Consider the following 23469-nt stretch of genomic DNA (forward strand, 5'->3'; position numbering starts at 1 on the left):
GTCTGTCTCGTAAAAACCTGTCAATAAATCAAGGTGTACCCTTTCAAAGGTTTGCTAGGCACGGGATAAGTTCCGAGACCTACAGGATTCTTAGTATGGCCCTTGTGACGGAAACATATATCACAGTTTTTAATATATGTCTTAATATCTTTTAACATAGTAGACCAGTAAAATAATGACTTGGCCTTTTGAGAGGTTATTTCGAACCCAGGATGACCATGCAAAGGATGGTTGTGAAGCCATTTCAGAACGATTGGGATTAATGTGATAGGTACAACCACCTGGTCGTTAGTTAACTGTGTTGAACTCCTGGTTCTCCTAGCCACGGATCGGCATAGAATGTTATCCTTAATCAAGAAATATTGATTCGTATATTTCACATATTCCTTATCATCTGGATTCCTATTTAATGCATCTATTATTACTCTTAATTTCTGATCTTTCATTTGTTCTTGTCGTACTGAATCTAGATTCCATTCTATATCTGTAATATTCTCTGTTGCTTGGGCTAAAGATTGACCATTTTCGATAGCAATTTTCATAGCTTGCGAAGGAATTGGAATTTCTTCTAGATCAGCGAAAGGTATTGAGTGTGTTGGTACTGGGTTACGAGATAGCGCATCTGCGATTACGTTTGCTTTACCGGGTAAGTATCCAATTTTAGCTCCAAAGTCCTGGATAATCATGTGCCACCGAGTTCTTTTAGGACTATGATTGAAACCTTTAAAAAAGTCAGTAAGGGGCTTGTGATCAGTTAGAACTTTGACACTATACCCATAGATTATATATTTAAAATGTACCAACGAATTAGCAATGGCGAGGCATTCCTTATCTATTACTGCATATTTCTTCTCTGACATTTTTAATTTGCGAGAATAAAAAGCAATGGGGAAAAACTTATTGTCATGCCACTGGAGTAACACACCTCCTACTCCTTGATCTGATGCGTCGGTTGCAATAATAAACTCTTTAGTAAAATCGGGAAACTTTAAAATAGGAGCAGAACTGATTTTTTCTTTCAAGGTATCAAAAGCAATTTGATGTTGGGATTCCCATTTGAAAGTTACGTCCTTCCTTATGAGATCAGTTAAAGGAGCTGCTATTACTGAATAATCTCGGATAAACCGACGATAATAACCCGAAACCCCGAGAAATTGCTGTATGGCTTTAACATTAGTAGGAACGGGAAATTTACTAATAGCAGAGATTTTATCATGGACTACTTTAAGACCTTGCCGAGATACCATGAAACCCAAATAGACTAATTCGTCTTTAAAAACTCACATTTAGAAATTTTTACTTTTAGATGATGTTCTCTTAACCTTTGAAGGACTATTTCTAGTTTACTTAAATGCTCCTCCAAGGTGTTGGAAAATATAACTAAATCATCCATATAAGCATGGAGAATATTCCTAGTAAATCTCCGAACACTATATTGATCATTCTAGTGAACGTAATAGGAGCACAACGTAGCCCAAATGGCATACGTAGGAATTCATAGTGACCTCTAGCTGTACTAAAAGCAGTGTACTGGGTACTATCCTTAGCTAAGGGTATCTGGTGAAAGCCTTTAAGTAAGTCCAAGGAAGTAAAAAATTTATTCTGTCCTAATAGAGACAAAATATCATCTGTGCAAGGTACTGGGAAACGATCAGGGATAGTTTGGTCGTTAAGTTTTGCGAAAGTCAACACAAATCCTCCAGGTTTTGTCCTTTTTTGGTACTACTATCAAGGGAAAATTATAAGGGCTGTTAGATTTCTTAATAACCCCCTCTTTTAACATTTTATCTACCTCAACATTGATTTCATTCAGAAATTTGGCCGTGTAGACGATATGAAGGCACGTAAATGACCTGGTCTTTATCCTTTAAACGAATTTGATGTTCGATGACTTCCGTTTTGCCTAAAGCTCCAGTACTAGTAGAAAAAACATCACTATATTTGGATAAAAGATCAAAAATTTCTTGCTTATATCCCTATCTAAGATGTCTGCTTCGATCTTGCCTTTAATTACCTTTAAAAGAGATTCGTCTGTTGCTGATTCAGTGGAGTTAATTTCAGCAACTGTAAGGATTCGATGTTTATATGCTTCGATATTGACAATATGTTGATTTTCATGTACTGTTAAAGCAGCATTTAAGTGATTAAAAACTTCAATGTTAACCCGATGATCAGAATTTACTGTGTATAATGCTTGCGTGACTGAAAGCCCATTTATCTTTAAGGTATCAGGAAGAATTAAAACCTCTGAGCCTGGCAATTTTCTTTTAACCTTGACCGTGAGATACGATGGTGTGTTTGGCTCAATGGTCTGTGCGAACGCAGCAAGGACGGGTGCCTGAGAGTTATGTTGGGTTGCTGTAACAATATCATCGCTTATGAGACAAGTGACTGGCTCTTCGATATACGTTATCTTCTTACTCTCTGTCTCCTTCTGATCCAAAACAGATTTCAATGTGTGTGAAGACCGATAGAATTTCCTTTTATGAACACTCCGTGTTTTTTGCGGGTGTTAAAATTACGTTATGTAATGACATTGATGGATATCCCATAATAACTACTGGGTACATATTAATATTGCCAACTATGATAAAGGTATCCGTAAAAGTACGTTGCCCCAACCTGTATTGTATCTGAGATGTACCAATTACATCTAATTCATTATTGCCTATTCTGACAAACGAACATCAGAGCGTTCGATGGGAAATCTTGAAAATAAAAGGTGATGGGTACGTAAATCCATTATATTACGTGGACTACCTGAATCAAAAACAAGGTGAAATGCTTGTGTTCTAAGCTAACTGCATGCAAAGTGGGTCTAACTTCTTCTGAGCCAATAATAGCGTGTATTTTGCAAAAATCTACGGGACCGTGCTCTGCATGTTTGGGAGACACTACCTCGATTTCTGGAAAATTCTTGTCTTCACACATATCTTGGAGAACATTGAACTTATTTTCTGATTCAAAAAGTGATGATAACCCAATATCACTCTCCTCCCCCTTTAAGCTGGCTATGTGGTGTTTGTCTGCCCGCCGGCATTCGGAAAATTCACTGACGCGTTATTGTTTGGAACTGCTGAGCCTGAAGTTGGCTTTCCCGAGGAACGATTTGAATGTACTTGTTTCTGACCTGCATTACTGTTCTGCTTGTAATGTTTGTTCTTTCCCCCATGGTACTGTTGCTTTTTAGCGTCATTACCAGTGTTTTGAATGTTTGTGTTACTGTTTAAATTCTTCTTTCTTGCATTGCAATGACTATACTTATGATGCGTACTGTTATGGATTGAACAATAGCGGGACCTACACTCATTTATCACATGACCAGGTTTTTGCAATTGTAACAAATGACTGCTGATGGATTATTAGTGACTAAGTTAACCTGTTGCGGTGATGTAGACGCATGATTTTTGTTTTCTTGCTTTGTGAAATCCTGAATCAGAGAAGGATCGAGATCTGTACACTTGGACAAGTGTTTCCGAACTTGCCTATAGATATCTAATTCTGAGCTATCTGATTGTAATTTTTCATCAAAACACTTAACCAAAGGTTCAGGTAACATTGCTGTTACGAGTGTTAAATAGAATAACCTGCAGACAGATTTGGAACTGATATGCAGATTACCATTGACCCAACTTGAGCCATCAATCTGTCCTTTATACTCTTCGAGCCTATCTCCTATCAGAGCTGCCCTATCTGCTATACTTAGATTAGTCATAGATGTGAGTCTTATGATGTTGCGTAAAGCAAGAACTTCATCCAATGCATCCTCACTCCCATAAATGGAACGCAGATTGGCTTTGAAACCATCCCAAGTGTTTGTTTCTTTAAAAGATATTCCCCGCAAGTATGCACCTGCATCTCCCTTAGCAAAATCTATGAAACTCTTTGCCTCTTGCAATTGTAAAGCCGGATCGGTAATGGATTTTGCCGTGAGGTGTACGTCTATAGACGAAATCCAAGATTCGACACCCTGCGTCAAAAATCCATTGACACGACCTGCGAATGGTACAATTGGCGATCTAGCATTAACTACCGTAAGTACAGGATTCTGTGGGGAAGTGGTGGGGTCACTCCCACTTGGGGTTGGAGGAGTCATTTTCCTACTAAGTTTCCTATCCGCACGCCTACTCTCTAAGTGATCTTGAAACCTATATGAATAAACGGCCGCTACGTAACCTCATAAATCTAAACCAGGAACGCAAGTAAATAACAACCGAGATTCATATAACCGCTAAAAAATAACATCACTTATGAAAAATGCATCATAAAATACAATAATGAAAGGTAATAAATGCACTTTCCTGAAAAAGAACAGAGTTAACAATGTGTCAGGCGTAAAAAATAAAAGGACACAAAAGTATGAAAAAAAATGAGGTATCAGGAACCGCTACGTCTGCAAGGCAAAGGTATTAATCTACGGCACTGCTCACCTTATATCAGCAACCTGCCACTCGAGACCCGAACACTGTAAATGAATATACCAACTGTTATAAATAATGGCTGTACTTAGCTTTTTATTGGATTCTGGTAAGTAGGTCGACGAGGTTCCTCTGCTGTCCAACTTCCGTCTGGCTAGATACACGTCATCGAAGGGATGTTATCGTGGATGTTGAACTTCCTATGTTGATGAATGTTGATTGCAGAAACCCTCAGGGAACAACGTGGAGTGTTGATGTGCAATGTTGCGTAGATTTGTGTAGATTTCTCTCTCTCTCTCTGCCATGCGTTGGGGTAGATGTGTTGTGAAGGTCAGATGTTTTCCTCGCTTTTTCGTTGTTGAATGTTTTCTTTCCGTCTGCTTGTAACCATTGTTTATGAAGATGACAATTGTCTATGGTTTTTTGGGCATCTCGCCGTATCGGAGCTTCCGTTTACCAATGTAGACGCCATGTAGAGGTGCTGCCAGAAAGCTCTGTTGTGACCGCTGTTGTGTGTGCTGCCACCACTGTTGTGTGAAGGTATTTCATCAGAAATTCCTCCAGGTGTTTGGTTATAAGGACTGTGTTTGGAACTCTGTCAGAGTTTGGTTATGACATCTTCAGTTTCTTCATGGCTGTAGAATAAGACTGTTTTTGGAAGATCAGACCAATGTTCTGCAGGATTTCAGACAAACTCCATAGTGGTTTTTCTTGTATTTCGTATAAAGACTTATTTACAAAGAATACAATTGGTCTGCATAGGATGATCTCCCATGTCGATCTAATCTCTAAGCTGTCACACTTTTACATAGCAAGACTAAGATGCACACACACGAACAAACATATGACCTCGTTCCCAAGAACTTCCCACGGCTACGTGACATTTGCCTCCAGCTCTGAGCAAAAGGAGAACGCTGAGTTTATGCAAACGGATGCTAATGTATGATGACGCACTGTCTTAAAGCACTACACAGGTACTTATTGATGACGTTTGCGTCTGGTTTGACCAAACGGAGATTTCACAATAGCCTTCCTTTCATGATCGATACAGATATATATATGCTGGGAATTATCTTAGATTTACTAAGAAACGTAGTTTCTTTAAATGTGGCATAAATGAAATATGACACATATACCTGTACAGGGGCATCATCAGTGCACCAGACCCCCTACACAAACTGCAGTGTTCACCTCTACCCTGCTCGAAACATAACGCTTCCTAGATGTTGAGACCCCTCCTTTCCAAAACCTCTTGTAATCCATCTATCCCTTACTTTGTAGTTCTTCCTCTTCTTTCCTCCTTACCTGCTAATTATACACTGCTTTCACCAACCTGTCATCTAACATAAACGGCCAAAATATATTTTCTTTTCCAAAGAACAACTGATTGGTCACTGCAACATTCATGATTCAGAAGCTGAATCAACGATGAACCTCCTGAGTAATAAAACTTCCACTAGCTGCCCTTCCTATTAAGGCCCTTCCTTTCCAATACCTCTTTCACACAACCTCTTTATTGTCTAAACCCACACTGTTCTTTCCTTATCAGTCCCTCTTTCATTTGTATTGCCTTCTCAGTCAAAATGCTACCATACAAATTGCCTATTATACTAATAAGCATCACGCCTTTATAATTCTTGCAGTTGCCTGATTCACCTTTACTTCTAGACATTAGAGAAAATAGTCTTCTCAATGTATATATATATTCAGACTAAATATGCATGTATATATTTATATCTTAATTAACTTAAGCTGAACAGAAATACTTCCTTACAGGGTGGAGACCAAGGAGGACCTTAGTTTTCTGTAGCTGGAGTGCAGAGGAGTACGGTATGATAGGGTCTACCGAGTGGGTTGAGGTGAGTTGATAGCTGTTTAACTTTTCACCAGAGGTCTCTTGTCATTTCCTTGTAAGTCTTTGTAGTGGTATCCTTGGCAGAGGTATTGAGGCTATGGTACACTAGCCAAAACTAAGGGTTTCATCCTCGGGACAGATCATCACAATTATCATTAGAAAATTTTGAGACAGTTTCTGATACAGTAGGTGCTGTTTTAATAACTGTACACAGTACAACTATCAGACCTGACATAAATCTAGTTGATGTGGTTAGGGTATTAACCATTTTTCCTTTCTATCTTAATTCTACTCTGTACAATTGTGTGCAGGAACACTTGGAGAAGCTTCAGGAACGAGCAGTCGTTTACCTGAACACTGATACCTGTGCGGCTGGTCCCATTCTTACCCCTTCATTGAGTCCTCTAATCTGGGACTCACTTGTGAAGCTCGCCAAAATAGTGAGTACTTCATCTATGCAGTTTGAATATTATTTGCAAAAGTACTCCAAGGTGCGTGTACACTACAGTAAAAGATGTATTTAATACATGTCAGTGCCTCACTGCTCACACTTCACAGAGGCAAGTCAGCAACTTACTAGAAGTCCTGCCTACCCAGTGCGTCATATGATTATCCATCATTTGCCAAAGGTTTGACTTCTACTTACAGTCACTGACTTGTTTGAAACTTGTTTGTGATATGTATGCAGTAGGTTTCTGACATGTATTTTTGGCAAGTTTTGCTGTAGTGTTGATGGCCCTGACTTGTACTGTCTTGTTTTGACAACTTACCACTCTACTTTTGATATGAGACAATCCACAATGCCTTATAATGTAATCGCTATAAATTGTGGAGTAATTTGCTATATACGTAAAACTTACAGTGCTTAGAACAAGGCAGTAAACATTCACAGAATTTAAACCAAGTATATTTAAAGTCATTTTGAAATATTACCTTGGTTTCCGAAGTATGATGCAATAGAACACATTTTGTCAAAGCAGTTCCAAGAATGGTTGTTTTATTGTCTGTACATCTTACAGTTTCATAACCATTAGGTAACAGATGAATTACAGTTTACATTAATAACCAAACTACTATTAATATCATCGCTGACCTTGTCTGGCTTTGTAATTGAACCTTATTTCACATTCCCTTGTAAATGAATTGAACTACTGTTTAAATTTACAAGTAAACATTAGATATATAATAAACTCAATGGATCGAATGCATTTCCATGAGACACATGCCAGTAAATGAAAGTCATGCAAAATATTATAGTTAAAGTAAATCATGATTAGGTTAGGTTAGTTTAGGTATGATTTGCATGGCCCACAAGTTACATGGTTGTTCCTCCATTCTACTGTATTCCCACTTCCCCTGGGAATACAGTTGCTAAGGCTTATTCCTACTTTTTTTTGTAACAATCTGATCTAGTTTTGACTTCACTTTACAGGTTCCTGGTGTAAGGGAAGGCAAAACAGTTTATGATGAATGGGCAGCCTACTATCGTGCAAGAAACAGGTCCTCACCTCAGTAAGTACTCACTGAAGTATTAATTGTGAAAACATATGCGTGATTCTTATGTCATTTGCATGAAGAGTTGTAAAGTGTGAATGCTTAGTAGTAAACATTCTAGGCTATTGTTAGTCTATCCCCAAGCTTATCCTGTGCAGAGACACACATCAGTTTGAAATAAGGCCAGTAAAGACATGTTACTTAGATAACACCCAAAAATGCCTGAACACATTCTCTCTCTCTCTCTCTCTCTCTCTCTCTCTCTCTCTCTCTCTCTCTCTCTCTCTCTCTCTCTCTCTCTCTCTCTCTCTCTCTCTCTCTCTCTCTCTCTCTCAATTCCACCATATTCACCTTGCAGCTTGGAAATGTAATTCTGAGATCAACAAAATTAAGAATATTATCATTGTAATTCAGCCCTAGTGAAAGCTATTGTCGAATAGAACCACAAAACTCTACAGGAATTGTACACCTAAGATGGTGATTGGAGCTTGACGATATTTACATGATGCCAATTTTGGAATAGCGAATAATTGGACGATGAATTGAATAGATCCTCTACCTTAACATTACCATTGCTTATTCAAGTCCCGTTTTGTAGGTTAAAGACTCTGGGATCTGGCAGTGATTTCGCAGCCTTTGCCTTCTATGGAGGCATACCTAGCATGGAGCTGTCGTTTAGAACAGATCAGGTAGGTTCTGAATAATATATAAAATAGATCTTCATATCGATAACCATTCCTGTTCTGTTTTGAAGATCTTGTTTAAATTACAAAAAAAAAGGGGGGTGCCACAGACTCAGCCCACAGCTTATAAGAACCATAGACTGAGTCTAACCGACTCATATTTCAAATAGGGAAAATATGAGTACAGTACTGCATTTGCAATATATTATTATATACTTGCATTCTCCTTTTCTTTCTTCCTTTTCTCCTTATAGAACAAGTACAGAATATCCAAATACCCATTCTACCACACAGGCTACGATACTTTCCATGCTGTAGATAAATTTATTGATCCAGGCTTTAGGATAATGCAGGGATGCGGTAGATTGGCATCCCTGTTCCTGAAGTACTTCGCAGACTCGGCTCTTATACCCTACAGCCTGCAACAGCTGTCGAGGGCAGTAGGAGAAAACCTCAACAAAGTTAAGGACAAGGGCAAAGGTGCCACGCTGCTGAAAATTTATGACAAATTCCGTGAGTGATTTCCTCAGTAAAATCAGTGATGAAATGGAGCATGTAGCTGGTATAGTGTTTTAGAAAGTCTTGAACTATACCATTTGCAGTGGAAGTTTTTTGTTAGATAAATACACTCCAGTATTAACATGTAAGAAGTGATGGTTTATTACAATTGAGCACTGTCTTTCATCATTCCATATGCATAAACTAATATATCCTAATAATATTCATTTCAGCTCTTCTAGAAGAATCTGCTCACAATTTCATGACTGCAACAGCCATGTTTGCTCAAAAATTGGACTCTGTAAAGGACACCTTAGAGTGAGTACCTTGTGAAACTTACAATATTGCAATTTACAGGGTTTTTTCCTTGAAATCTGGAGACGAAATTGGATAATGTTTAATTAGTACTATCTTCAATACTTGAAATTCAGAAGTCATTATTTCTCCACAAGGAATGGAGATGGTTTACAGGGTAATAGGTAATATTACAGTAGCCTTCATTCAGGATGATATATATATGAATATTCAAATAAGAATACTTTTTCATGTAAGTCAGGTATGGCGTTTACTCTGAATTGGCAAAATATTTCTTAAAAATACAGTAATTTATAAGAAGCCTGAAGAAAATGCCTTGGAAGAAAAAAAGTCTAGAACTAGAAAAGCGAAGAATGTTAGCAAAGAACAGTCGCTTATTTACAACAGGTAACGTTCATGACGACCAGGTGTAAATTAAAAGGGTGACGGTGTAGAACTGCACTCTGATGTTTCAAAATTATGTTGTTTTAGTTTCCTAGCATCTAATTTTTTTTTATGTTAATGCAAATCCATAAATCATGAAGTATCCTTTAACTATGGGGAACGCATCCAGGTGAACTTAGGGAAGCTTGTCAAAACAAACAGTTCCAGCATGAAGCTTTAGCCAACCCCAGGATCCTTGCAGATGCTCTGTGTTACTCATTAATATGTTCATTCTTCTGTGAAGAATGCTGGACATTAAACACTTTAACGTGCATTCCAGGGTTCACCTGGAGTTAATACTACATTTACAGTGCACCTGTTGACTTAAGTTATTTGTCGTTGTGAGTTATCTTTCGGCCCTTGTTACTGCAGTGTGAAGCCTAACTACTGCAATTTTTTTTCTATTTAACTCTTGCATCTTGTAACTTGTGGTATTGTAGGTTTTAGTATTTTTTTTTTTTTGCTCTTATGTATTTCAGATGATGACTTGCTTATAGTATTTTCAGGGAAAAAGGAAGACGGTGTGTTCTTAGTTTAGTAACGTTTGATTAGACCATTCATTTCCTTTTTCCTTCTGTTACAGTAAATGATACCATTGATTCTCAGTTTTTGCCGAGCGCACTATGTTTTGTTTTAAGTTTTGTGTTGCCATTAATGCTCCAACAAGCAAGGAGGGTAAGTTCTGCAGCACCTTTGTTCTTGGAAGAGGAATGGTACTTTTTCACTAGGCTATGGCGCTTATCACCCTGTGCAGGTGACAAATGTGTTTCCTACGCCTTTTTATGTTTTGAACGAATCTGGCCTACAAAACAGTCGGAAATGGCACTTTTTTTTTTTTTTTTTTTATTTAAACCCTGCCCCCACCAGCCGTCAGTCTGGGGCACCCTTGTGGGAACAGGGTGTGCTCATGTGGGGGAACCACAGAAAACAAATAATTTATAGAGCCCAAGGGTAGGTTAGGTGGGGGTCTTTGCTTCCCCTGCCCAGGTAAGTACCTGGCAACCAAGGTGAGGTTATGCTATGTTAGGTCACAACCCAATATATTTTAGTTTACAGTACACTAGGTTAGGTTAGGTGGGAGGTCCAAGGAGGCAAAACCACCCCATAATTGTAAGATATAAGAGGGTCCAGTATATCTATAACTACTCATGTTCTAATGAAATGAATGTCAGATACAGTATGTTTAAAGCACACATTAAAACTCCAGAATGCAATTATAGTTTAAGTCAGTATTTATAGTTAGTTGGTAGATATGGTTACAATTTTGAAAGTAAAGCTTCAGTTTTTCTTAATGTTTTTTATGTCTTGAGTTAATCTGACCTTCAGAACCTTTGTAAATTACTACTTTTTTGTGGTTCACCAACCAATAACTCAGTCATTCTGTACACTACCCAAACTGAAAAATACAGCAGTAATAATGGGAAGGGTATGTCTGCTGCAAAAACATTCTGGTACCCAAGTAATTCAAATTTAAACTGAATGGGCCACTACAATTTTTAGATGATGCTCATTATCCCTAGTACATAGTTAGTTAGTTATAAATGATTTGTTTAACCAGACCTCTGAACTCTTTTAGGGTTAATGCACATTATTAAGTCCAGTCTTACTTCACCTTGATTGCCCAGTTAGGTACAAGAAATGCATATGATCATGCACATTTAGTGGGAGACAGCATCTGGATAAATTTGGCCAGAGGTTTCAAAAAATAAACAAAAAAATTATCACCAAAACAGCTCATTTGCAAAGGTTTTTGTATGGGAAGAAATGAAAAATGTCTTATACTGTCAAACCCTACTTAAAGAGCATTAGATAATAGTTGGAGGTTCGACAGGTGTATTAGTAAATGTTTACAAAAAGGATTCCCATTTGCAGTGCCCATCTTATAGGGTTAAAGTGTTTTCTCCCATCTTTACTTGCACAGCTCTCCAGAATTTGTGTCAAGAACAATGGTATGCTGTAAAATATCGACTAGTGATATTCGCCTCGCTATGCTGGGAAGTCATCAGGTTTGACTTGTCACTGAGACAGATGTTTCGCAGTGGGTGTCTTTTAAATGAGGCTTCCTCCTCCTCCTTCCTCCATGCTGTCTTGCATTAGTGTTCCTTTTCAGTTACAAATAAAGGGTGTTATAGTGTCCCTTTAGACCTAGCTGCACCCACATTTTAGGCTTTTACTTTACTCCCATTACCAAGGCCTTTGGTCTTGCTGTCCAACCTCTCTAACAGTTACTTCGTAGTACAGTTGTGGGGTTTTCTCCCAGTTTCACCTTTAGATCCTTGCACTTCATCATTATTTTCCGAATCTTTTTATGGAGCTGCTCAGCTCCTTCTTTGCGCTGTCTTAAGTGCTGAATGGCCAAAAGCGCCCTAGTGCTTGACTTTACATCCTAAAGTTCATAAATCATACATCACTTTGAAGGAAGATTCTTCTTACAGTATTGCCATCCAAATAGCTCCTTTGGCTAGTCCTACATAATCTCTCAATTTTCAAGATCCCATCAGGGAAGTTGCTTTGTGTGACTTGGCTCTCAAATTACACCTCTTAGGCTTTGAGCCTACCAACATACTTTTGACCTACGTGAATCACCTAAAGTTATGTACCAGCTACTGGCATTCAAGCTCAGTGGGATTGACAGAAAGGAAATATAATCTTGCAAAATCCAAAATTCTGTCCTGCAAAGTTTAACTGTCCCTTCTGTACAGTAGTCCCTTGCCCAGTCCCCAAGAATTCAGTGGCATAATGGATTAAGGGAACTTTTAAAAGTCTTATTTGTTGGTCCAAAAGGCAGACTTTTCATCTAACTAGCTAGTTCATGTAATTCAAGCTTTGGTTACTCCACTGGTGTTCAAACAATTATCAACTAACTGACCCAGTCATAATGAGTTGGGGCCACTGCGTCTCTATCCTCTAGACAGTTACCAGCCTCACCTTTGACCTTTCTAGGTAGGTTCCAAATTACCATTCCAACTTCCATGACTTATGCTACCCATCAACTTTAGCCAGTTCATCAGCTCATGGATAAGACCATACCCAAGTGCAGGTACTTCACTAAACTTTGAACAGCCGACATCCCTAATATGACCAGCTGGAGATGATCTCATTGAATTACCTTTCACTTAAGTGTACAGTGTTGTGCTTTAGTATGGCCATTGTTTTACAGTTTTGTATGAAACCAAGGATTCTTTTTCGCAGACAAAAGACTGCACACCTGTTTGAGAACAAAACTTCATACTCATTAAGAGTGGGGGTTCTGGTCCCTCCCGTTAAGGGGATATCTTACCAGTTGTCCTATTTGTCCTGGAATGATTGCTCTAGTTAGGTAAGGGTGTGTATATTATGAAACTTGATTTTTAAAATTTTACTGTATATATACCTAGTAGAAAATGGGAAAAAAGGAAGACAAAGAACAAGAGTACTGTATTAGTGTGATAGTGTATAATGCACAGTATAATTGACAGCAAAGATTGTGTCCCTGTTATTCAGTGAGAGAGATCATGAAGAAATATAAAAATGTGGCTGTATCCTAATCTTCTGTCAGCATCCTGGCATTCATAGAGATATAAATATCGTATAGTAAATAGCAATATCAGGACTATACAATTACCACTAATAGTGATATGTACCTATGTTTTACAGTATATTTTTTACTCTGAAATTCTTACACAAAACAGTGTTTACATAATTTTATTGATGGTTATCTTTTTATGGTTCAGTATAATTTTGCTTGTTATGGTTCATTATGAATAACTTTTATTTTCAGCCCAGTTATGCTGCGTGCAGTTAATGACCAAATGATGAAATTGGAACGGGTGTTCATTATGCCCGCAGGCCTACCAGGACGGCCTACAGTCAGGTAAGTTTGTAGTAGCACCTCAAAAGATACTTTGGGGCCTGGCTTTCTGATAAATAACTAAGTCTGTTAAATAACAGAGACATGACATTATAGCCTGCACTAGAATATTTTCTAGATACCTGACAGCTAACAGCAATTCCACAGACTGTAGTTCCTAACCTGTACTTTACATTAACATTCACTTTAAGAAATATATTTTAAAATGTATCACATGTAAAGTGGTTTCATAGCTAAATATAATCATAATAATGTAGCTGATAAGTACCGAAGTCCATTAAGTTGAAGTGTTACTTGAACTACAGTATCTTAATACTATTTGCATCAGCGAAGATTTCAACGACTGTACTACTGTACTAGCATTTCCAGACCTAATAACTCTCAGAAATGGAAGTATGACAAGTCACCTTTGATCATTTATGATGCGTTGTCCAAGATCCAACTTGAGAGTCATTTCTGACTTTGTGACATTAAAAATAAAATCGGTACAGTGGCCTATATTATTTTGAATGAATTTTACTTAATGTTAAAGACAACTATATCTCATCACCATTAGGAGCATTTGCATTCAGAATAATAAAGAAGAAATTTGCTGGGCTGACCCAAATGAGTATCCAGCTCACCTGCTTTCCACCAGATGTGTTTTGAATGTTTCAGCTCATCAGAGGTCAGTTGTTGGTCAGTGGCGTTGCTATGGAGGTGGCCCAGGCCGCCCAGTCAGATGCTTCCACCTCCCCCCCAGTTGAAATTCCCTTTGTAGCTAAACTTTAACCTTTTGGTGGTCAAAAGCAGAATTATAGTTATAGGTTTTTAACACAAATGATGTGTTTGTTCATGATATTTTGATCCAACTTAATGTTATCAATTTATATATGGATTGAAACTATAGTTACAGTTTTGAATGAGTGCAATACAATTCGCTACTGCTGCTTAGAGTTAATTTCCAGGGAGATGAGACGAAGAAGAGGGAATGGGATAGGTTGAAATTTTGAAGAGATTTTGGAGGGTTGTAAGTCTTTTGTGTTACAGTATTGATGATATGCACTATTTTGATATATTTACATGTCAAGGATATTATACTATAGTTGAAAGTTAAAACTTGATAATAGAAATTAGGCTAGTGTTTAATATAAGGTTGTGAGGAAATTTACATTACAGTATTTGATACATTTGCATATAGTAAGAGATGAAAATTAATGGAAAATTCATCTCTACAATTTCAAATACAGGTTTACTAATTGCAATACTATATTTTCCTTCATTCACATGGATATATACATTCGAGAATAGTATCTTTTACTAATTACAGAATTGGTACATTAGTTTTGTGTAATTTTCTTTGGGCCCCCCCAATGATGGAATGCCAACTACACCACTGTTGTTGGTATTTCATGGATTTAGCTCTGCTGCTCTCATAGTATCGTACCTTTGATTTTCGTAGGGTGCCTCCCACAGGAAGCAAGGCTAAGAAATCAGGTTCTTCTGAAATTATTACTGTGTTAGCAGGATGTTTAATTTTGAATTAAACACACTGTGCTGACTGCAGGGGTACACAATGTGATTTTGAGAATAGGTGGGAAGAATGTAGGGATTAGACAAAGGACTTTATGCTCAAGTTTCTTAGACATAAAAGGAGAATGGAAGCAGATAGTTAGGTTAGGGTATAGCTCTGCCTTTTCTGTTTCTTGTGAACCTTCGTCTTCAGTTGTCTGTGCTTAGTCTCCAGCTCTTTCCTACTTATCCTTAAGGTAGACCTAGACCTGAGACTTTGTCTTTAGCTCCACCTTCCGCTCCCCTTTTGGTTCAGGACAAGCGTATTGAGAAGTTTGAGAGGTAAGTTGTCAGTTTCCTTGCCAGCCAGTAGCCCAATCTCAGGACTGCCCTGCAACAGTTGGAATTCTGCTGCCAGGGAACCGAGTTGGTTCTTGGGGCACTGAGACTGTCTCCATCACCTTCCTCTCATTTACCATGCTCTGAGATGCGTTTAATGGGATCACACTACTGTTTGTTTTGGTAGAATGTAGTAATGGTGATGTTATCACTGCTAGGACTAATGATAGAGGTATAGACAGTGTTATTATTAGTAATGTCTGTGTAATGAGTTGTTCTAATTCTGATGTTAACTTACTACATTGTTGAACCAATTGCTTCTACATCTACTTCTCATCATAAAGCCTCTGCTATTTCTCTTTCTCCTTGAAATAGACCTGTTTTCAGTCCTTAATTACTGTTTCTTAAGATATCAGCGAATCTTTGCTTTCTGCCTTTCGTAAAGTCTCCCTTTCTACTTTTACCACTGGTATGGAATCTTCTGTTGTTTAGGCCCTTCAAGACTGCTTCATGTGAGGCAGAGGATCAGGTGTGTCTGGCTCTTCTCTGCCCCATCCTCTCTACATCAATTTTCTGTAGCACCTGGTGGTGCTTCATCTACTGTTGCTAACCCACCTTTGTCAACTCAGGTGAGCAGCAAAAGGTTGCTTTTTTTTCAGTTTCCCCTTCTGTTAAGCCACAGCTGTGTCTTGAGGAGTTGGCTGTTGCTGCCGTGACTCCTTCTCTAGCGGAAGAGGAGTTTGAATCTGAGGAGTCTCCTGTTTTCCATGCTTGCGAGAACATTGCACTTTGCTTTATCCTCATTTAGTGGAAGAGAGAGGTTCAGTAGAGACTATGTCTGTTATCTTCGAGCATTTCTGCTCCTATTAAATCTTGGAAGAAACCCAAGCTCTCTCCTTTGATTAGAGTGCATTTTGATGGCGCCAATAGGGGGATGGTGTCATCTTTTAACGGCAAGAATGTTTCTCTACTTGGACGACTGGCTAATGTTGGCCAACTCTTTCGATGGGATTCTGAAGGCCAAGGATATGTAACTTGGTCTGGCTAAGTCACTGGGCATTACAGGATGATCATTTTTCAGAAGTCTACCCTGCCTTCCACTCAGTCCATTCTCTATCTGGGGTTGAGGATAGACTCTCAAGATTTTTGGACTTCCGTTGGAGAGCTGAAAAGACAACTTATTATCACTTCTTGGATAATCTTGTCCCTTGAGCAAGCTTCCTGCAAGGCAATGGCTTTTTCTGTTGGGACATGAGGCCTTTCTGGAGAAATTTATTAGTCTCTCAAGGCTCACAATGCAGCCAATTCAGTTTCATTTAAAGGAGACTTGGGGACAGGAAGTCTCTTAACATGGTGGAAAGTGGAAGTGGGTCGAGTCTTTTCCTGAACCAAGAGAGGTAACTTCAGGTCTTTGTATTAAATCCCAATTTGTGTTTTTTGGGGAGCATGAAGATACAAATGTATGGGAGTAGACCGTAATATCATTAGATATACAGTATAATTGAGTTGAGCGCCGTTTTTAGGGCATTCAGACCTAGGCACAGGGGTCTTTTCACGACTCTTTTATTCATTCCAACTGAAACTGAATCTGTTTTTTCTGCAAGGCTGCTCTTCGTTGCACACATATGATAGCCTTGCTTCCTGAATGGAGTCCACTTTCTGGTGGCAATAATATCTGGGAAGGATTCCAGGTCAGGTAAGCATGTTTTGGGTGCCATGTAAAAAGCTCTTAGCTCGCTTGGCTGAAGAAACCTTGTCTAGTTGCACTACCCACCATCTACGCTCAGTGTAGGAATCATTCATCTTTAATAGTAGGCAAGATTAATCCCAAGTGGGCTGCTAAGAGCTAAAACATTCAAAACACACACCAAGCATTCCTTTTTTTTTATTTTGAATGCAGAAGCTCCTAGTGGTACCAAGGTATAGTTATCTTTAATAGTAGGTAAGTATGAAAATGATAAATTGTATGAAAATTTATGTTCTCCAAAAATGGATGATAAATATTGCAGCAAAAACTTTTGCATGGCACAACTGGAAGCCTGAGTAATAATCCTTTAAGATTTGGGGGTTGGGAAAAAAAAAAATTCTTGCTAACTATTTTTAAGAGGTAATTTTCTGACGTCACTTGTTAATTTCTTTTTCATGACAGAATTTTGATTTTGGTCTAGTTTTTAAGCCAAAAGTTGTACTTTTATAGCATTTTTACAAAACAAAATCTGTAAAACTACATGGTCAAATGAAGTGTTGAAGTTTAGTAAAAATTTCTCTACTTTTTAAATATTGTAAAACCCCTAGAGATTTATGTTCTTTTTCCAGTTATGTATTACTGTATATTTTTCTATCCAATTAATTGTATACAAAAAACTATAAAAGGAAAATAGGCAAAAATGATCACTCTCTTCCAGTGGGCTGTACTTTATCTCCAACCACTCCAGTAGGCATCCCAGTGCTACTTATCAAAATATTTTATTTTTTTTATAGATTGTACAGTATAGATGATGTCATTTATCTTCATCATAATCTCAATGGATTCAATTTGCATTGCATCTTTGGAATCTCAGAAGTTTAATTCTGCATCCATACTGTTTTCACTGATACATGCCATCTCTGCTCGCCCTTTTTTCATGTTCTATTATTTGCCATATTCTGTCAGTATTTTGTGACTTATGCACTAGAATACAGTATTTTAGAAATATCTGAGTCTGCAGTTTCAGATTGGAAGCAAAATAATCATACAGTATAATGAAAGTGAACTTAAAACACAACTATCAAAGAAAATTAGAGCTAACCAATTTTCAGCCAAGAGTAAAAGAAAAAAAATTTATTTAAACAACAGTAAGATGGTATATAATTGGGATTGCAGTTTTTCAGTTATGAATAGTGGCAAAGAAATAACAAATCTCTTCCCTTAATATTAATAATAATTTCTCTTTACAGACAAGCAAAGAATATTTTTTCAAATTGTGTTGACTCAATTGTTTTGCTCTTTTTTCCACATTTCATAATAAAGTACACATATTCTGCAAAAAAATTACACCAGAACAAGTATCACATAATGAATTGTATTGCACAGAGTATAATTGGAGACTAAAATCACTTACCACTTAGTTAAGCTTGAGCAGAAAGTAAATGTATCCGAGGCATATTTGAATGTATGCTGTTGGTCCATAGTTCTATAAAATATTTACAGTATAAATGTATACCTTTTTGTACTTTCAGACATGCAGTATTTGCACCAAGCCAGTTTGACAGCTATGCAGCAGCAGGGTTTCCAGGCATCTCTGACCTTCTGTATAAAATAGATGATTTGCAAGAGGAGGAGCTAAGCAAAAGGCATAAAGAGATTCGCAGACATATTTCAGACCTAACCATTCTGCTTCAGAAGGCATCTGGTCTTCTGGAGGATTTTAATTTGATCTAAGATGTGATCTTAGATTCAAAACTGTTTAGCAAACACACTAAACTTATCCAGAATTACTGTTTGGCAAGCATGCTAAACTTAGTCATTAGTAGTTGTTTAGCAAGCATGTAAAGTCAATAGTAGTGGTTTACCAAGCATGCCAAACAACTGAAACCACAATTTTTTGTTGAGGTCTTTAGAGAAAAAATGCTGCTTCAAAAGCTGAATAGGTTTTGTATCTGTGTATAAATTAAATACAGGTAGGGCTCGAGTTTCGATAATTCGTCTTACGATAATTCAAGTTTACGATGGGGTTAGCAATTAATACTGATATGACAATACTTAGAAAATATTTTTAAATTTCGCGCGGGCGGAGGGAACAGCGTACAATCAGGCAGCAAGAGAGACCAACTTACTATAGACCAACTCCTTTTCCTCCATCTCTTTATTCCATCTTCTAGTTTAAAAAAGTAAAAGAATGATAAAAGTATTGTTAGTAACCTTATACTCTTGTGAAAATGCGTACAGCCATAAACAACCGAACAAGAAACTGTTTTGCTGATAACCGAATCGGATAACAACTGTTTTGCTTGTATTTCAACCATTGTACGGTTAAACAATTACCATAGTGATGTTAAAAATGATGTTAAGTACAATAGGACTGATATATTTTTACATTATACCGTTATCCACTTTGGAGAAAAGATCGGCAAGGAAATATACTGCTACAGTAAATTTAAGCTGCAAGTTGTAGCTGAAGCCGAGAAAACAATGTTCAAGCTGTTAAATGACTAAATTATCGTGCATTGGCAACATGGATAAAACTCGACCGTAAATAATATTGGAGAGAAAGTATTTTAATCAAAACTACTGGGCATGAAAGAACACATTACTGCTGTTTTCACGCCGATAAGAGATAAATGTGTTTACGTAAAACACGTAGTATGATGATGAAATCAAGAGAAAATAGCAAATGGAATCTTCATTTTCTTTTTTTACACAAAACAAACATGCCCCCAAATGGCCAGCCACCAACGTCATCTATTAAAAAAAAAAATAGCTAAATTAATTTCGTGAGACATATTTAAGTTATATTTCGGCTTAAAACACTTTGTATAACGAAAAATATCCTTGGCCCACATAAATAAAGTACCTAGAGATTCATTTACGCTAAGTAGAAGCAAGAAAAGCACTCTGAACTGAGTTAAATGCGGCGAAATAAACACCACTTGATCGATTCCCAAACCAAAACATCTGATCGCTATAATCGCAGTTTATAATGCAGAAGCAATATGAGAATATATACAACTGGATACAGTGTAGTAAAGCATAACTTTTTAAAAGATCCATGGAAAAGATGCACATTCGTTATTTTGATCTTTGTATAATACAGTGTTAATGTGTGAAAATAGAGTACAGTATAATGTAGGCTAGGCTACCGTATATGATATACCAAAGTGTTATTCAATTTCTCTTTATACTGACTTATCATAAGTCAATCTGCATTGAACCTGCAGAATTAGCCGACACTAATAATTACTATACTGTATATGTATAGAGTATACTGTGTAGTGTAGTGTAGGCTAGGCTACCATATATATATATGTATAGATAGTGCTGATTACCCTAATGTAGGCTAGGCCATATTCGAGATAGGATTTTTTCAACAAACGATGGTTTTTTTGGAACCTAACCCCATCGTAAATAGGGCAATACCTGTATATGAAATGTAGAGATGGATTTTTTCAACAAACGATGGTTTTTTTTTTTTGGAACCTAACCCCATCGTAAGGAGGGCAATACCTGTATATGAAGTGTAGAGATGGAAAGAGTTTAATCACAGACTAAATTCAATTATGCAGTAAATTAAGCTTCATAGCTAAGGCAGTGTAACATAGTAAATGGAGCAGTGCCTACATGTTTTCCATAGGTTTCTCTCGATTGCTTGGTGTTAATCTTATACATTGCGACTAGTACTTTAGGGAGATGTAACAGTATAGCCAATCATTTTTCTACATGTACTTTTAACTAATTATTTAATGATTAAAACAAAAATTTGTGACCAAAAATAGTTGCCAAAAAACTAAAGCCTCCACATCACTTCATGAAGTCACGACTGGTTACTCCTTAGTTGTGATCATTAGATTACGCCAGAAATTGTTTTATTAGATCTGCTTGTATATGAGTGTTTTGTTAAGAAGAGTTCATTTCCACTTGTTTTCTGTAGACTGTTGTAGACGTTTCCTATTTTTGAGTCCAAAGAATAGCAAGGTCTGTAGTATGTGTGGTGCATATAAGTTAACCCAGATGATTTAATCCTAGGGTCAAAGGGGGAGGAGTTTGCCTGAGTATGGATATGGATAGCCTCAAGGGTACCCAAAAATCCTAACCTAACCATGGCTACCCTATGTAAACATACAGTTAGTTAATGAAACACCAAATCAAAAGAATTAAGTTTTGAATCCTAAAAATCAATAAGTTTTATGTCACTGTAATAAAGACTTCCGCAAAAGGGATTATGAGACTAGCAAGCAAAATTCCCACTTAAAAACTTTATCACGCTAAGCAAACCTATCCAAACTTAGTATTTGTATCGAAGTAACTATATCATTACACACAAGCAATCCATATGTAGTCATTGTATGTGTTCTTTATAATGAATGTAGTGTACAAATAAAATATGACCAGACCATATTAATGAATGGCATTACAAAAAGGGGAAGTGTAATGCTATTATACTATAATATACTCTGTGAATTAACAGTACAGTAATTATTATTGTAAACCAGCCACATGTCAAAGTCTAATAAACTGGATCTTGAGTGAACATTTACAGTAATATGTTGCACAGTATAACAATAATGTACCAAGACTAAAATTATAACACCGTGAAACATTCATGCCTCTGGTTTTTTTTTCATACTCTTTGAAGTACAGTGGTAATAGCATACATTATTGTACCTTTATTGCAGAACACTGTGTATGGTTCGCAACTGAACTCTTAACAACCAATGGCGGCTTACTTACTCTGTCTGGTAAAAGACACATTCATCCAGTCTGAAGAGTTGATCTTCATCTATGGATATGCCCTTAAGGATGGGACCAGACAGACTTCCAGTTCAAATGCAAGCCAGGGTACTGATGTTGCCAATGTCCATGAACCAAGTTTCATTTCAGTACTGTTGCTATTTATGCCAAGACCAACCAGTCATCTATATATCAGCATCCCACTGCTGGATTAATCTTCTACGGCTGCTGAGGTGGTTACCAAACATAAATGCATGGCGAATTAAATATGGAGGTTCAGAAAACCCTCCTTCCTGATGGACTGCCATATTGATCAGTTCATAGCCCAGAAGGTGATGTAGACCAAATGACAGGCGACCATATTCCTTGATCATTTTCTTCACTGATGACTCACATTTCTGTGAGGATGCTCTGAAAACCACAGGTTCCCAGTGTCTCATGGGATTACCTTTATGCACTGCCACGTCCTTTAAGCAAACATGTTTAGCCTCTACTTGTACAAAAATACCCGATTTTTTAAACAAAAGAGTACATCAGGAATTAAATTACCAATAAAAAATCCAAAAATGAACTGAAATATTAATAAATATGCTCCAACTGCCAAGGGAAAACTGAACAGCTTCCTCCAGATATGTAGATGGCACAGAGTAATTAGAGTAATTACAACCTTTGACAGGTCACACGCATGCATCAACAGCCTCTGCTCAAGATCTATTTGTAAGCAATCACTTTTAGCTACCCTCTTTGTTCTGTCAACAGGAAATAGAATGTAGATGTGTCTGGAAACCTTCGAACAGCAAAGGAGGACTGTTATATGACTGATGAGTTTATGTTTTACAATGAAATACAGTCATTTTATAAGAAAACCTTTGTAAATATTTGTATTTGTCATACACAAAAACCATCCAATTCTTCCGATAGTTTATTAAATCTCAATACATTCCTTGCCCATAATCAACTTGACTGATAAAATGATTTTATTTGGTAAAATAATAATCACTGAAATATGTGGACTGAAGGGAAATTGAAAATAAAATAACCAGATGGAGAGGGGCAGGACACATAAAGAGACAGACAGACTATTAGTATGGTAGCATGAGAGAGTGGAAGACAGGGAACCGACAATGAGCCTTGGTCGTGAACTTTGTTTGGGACTGGAATTCACTGATGAGAGCAAAAGAAAACAGAAGTAAGATGTGAGTATAACATAATAGAAAACAATAAGTGCTTGAGCTATCTGTAGTGTGATTTAATATTAACTGCAGTCAAGTCCTCTTCTCAATCATGCTAACTTATACCAACCATACAACAAAATCCATGTTCACTCCTTCAATACAATATCTTGCTAAATTCTCACCAAGGCGCTACCAAGTCATGTTTTCTTATCTACCATCAATAACTCGCAGTATATCAACTTGCATATAGCTCAGCCTACAATGCGGAGGTCATACAAACGGCCAACCTGTAGATTACCAATCCCTTTTTGTTATGGGTTATATAAGCAGCAGAAATTTCTTTCAATTTGCATTTCTTGTACATCTGACAAAGTAACGACTCAAGCATTGCCAATTTTTTCTTATTCACTGTTTTGTATTCATTAGTGCCTCGCTTCTTTAATAAGTCACTTGTTCCATATGTTTGTACATCATTTGAGAATACAAACACAATCTAATAAT

At 37.3% G+C, this 23469-nt stretch overlaps 1 protein-coding gene across 2 annotated transcripts in view; it reads left to right on the forward strand.

Annotated features, from left to right (window-relative positions):
* LOC136836957 (N-acetylated-alpha-linked acidic dipeptidase 2) overlaps positions 1-19050 on the forward strand; it is a 56740-nt gene extending 37690 nt beyond the window's left edge. For both annotated transcript variants that reach the window (XM_067101483.1, XM_067101484.1), the window contains 8 exons: positions 6195-6277; positions 6585-6713; positions 7706-7785; positions 8366-8456; positions 8705-8963; positions 9182-9266; positions 13447-13539; positions 18586-19050. In XM_067101483.1, the coding sequence (XP_066957584.1) occupies positions 6195-6277; positions 6585-6713; positions 7706-7785; positions 8366-8456; positions 8705-8963; positions 9182-9266; positions 13447-13539; positions 18586-18787 (1022 nt within the window). In that variant the 3' untranslated portion in view covers positions 18788-19050. The remainder of the gene's footprint in view (positions 1-6194; positions 6278-6584; positions 6714-7705; positions 7786-8365; positions 8457-8704; positions 8964-9181; positions 9267-13446; positions 13540-18585) is intronic.
* The last annotated feature ends 4419 nt before the right edge of the window (positions 19051-23469 follow it).

Source organism: Macrobrachium rosenbergii, chromosome 57, assembly GCF_040412425.1.
Source record: "Macrobrachium rosenbergii isolate ZJJX-2024 chromosome 57, ASM4041242v1, whole genome shotgun sequence".
Lineage (NCBI taxonomy): Eukaryota > Metazoa > Arthropoda > Malacostraca > Decapoda > Palaemonidae > Macrobrachium > Macrobrachium rosenbergii.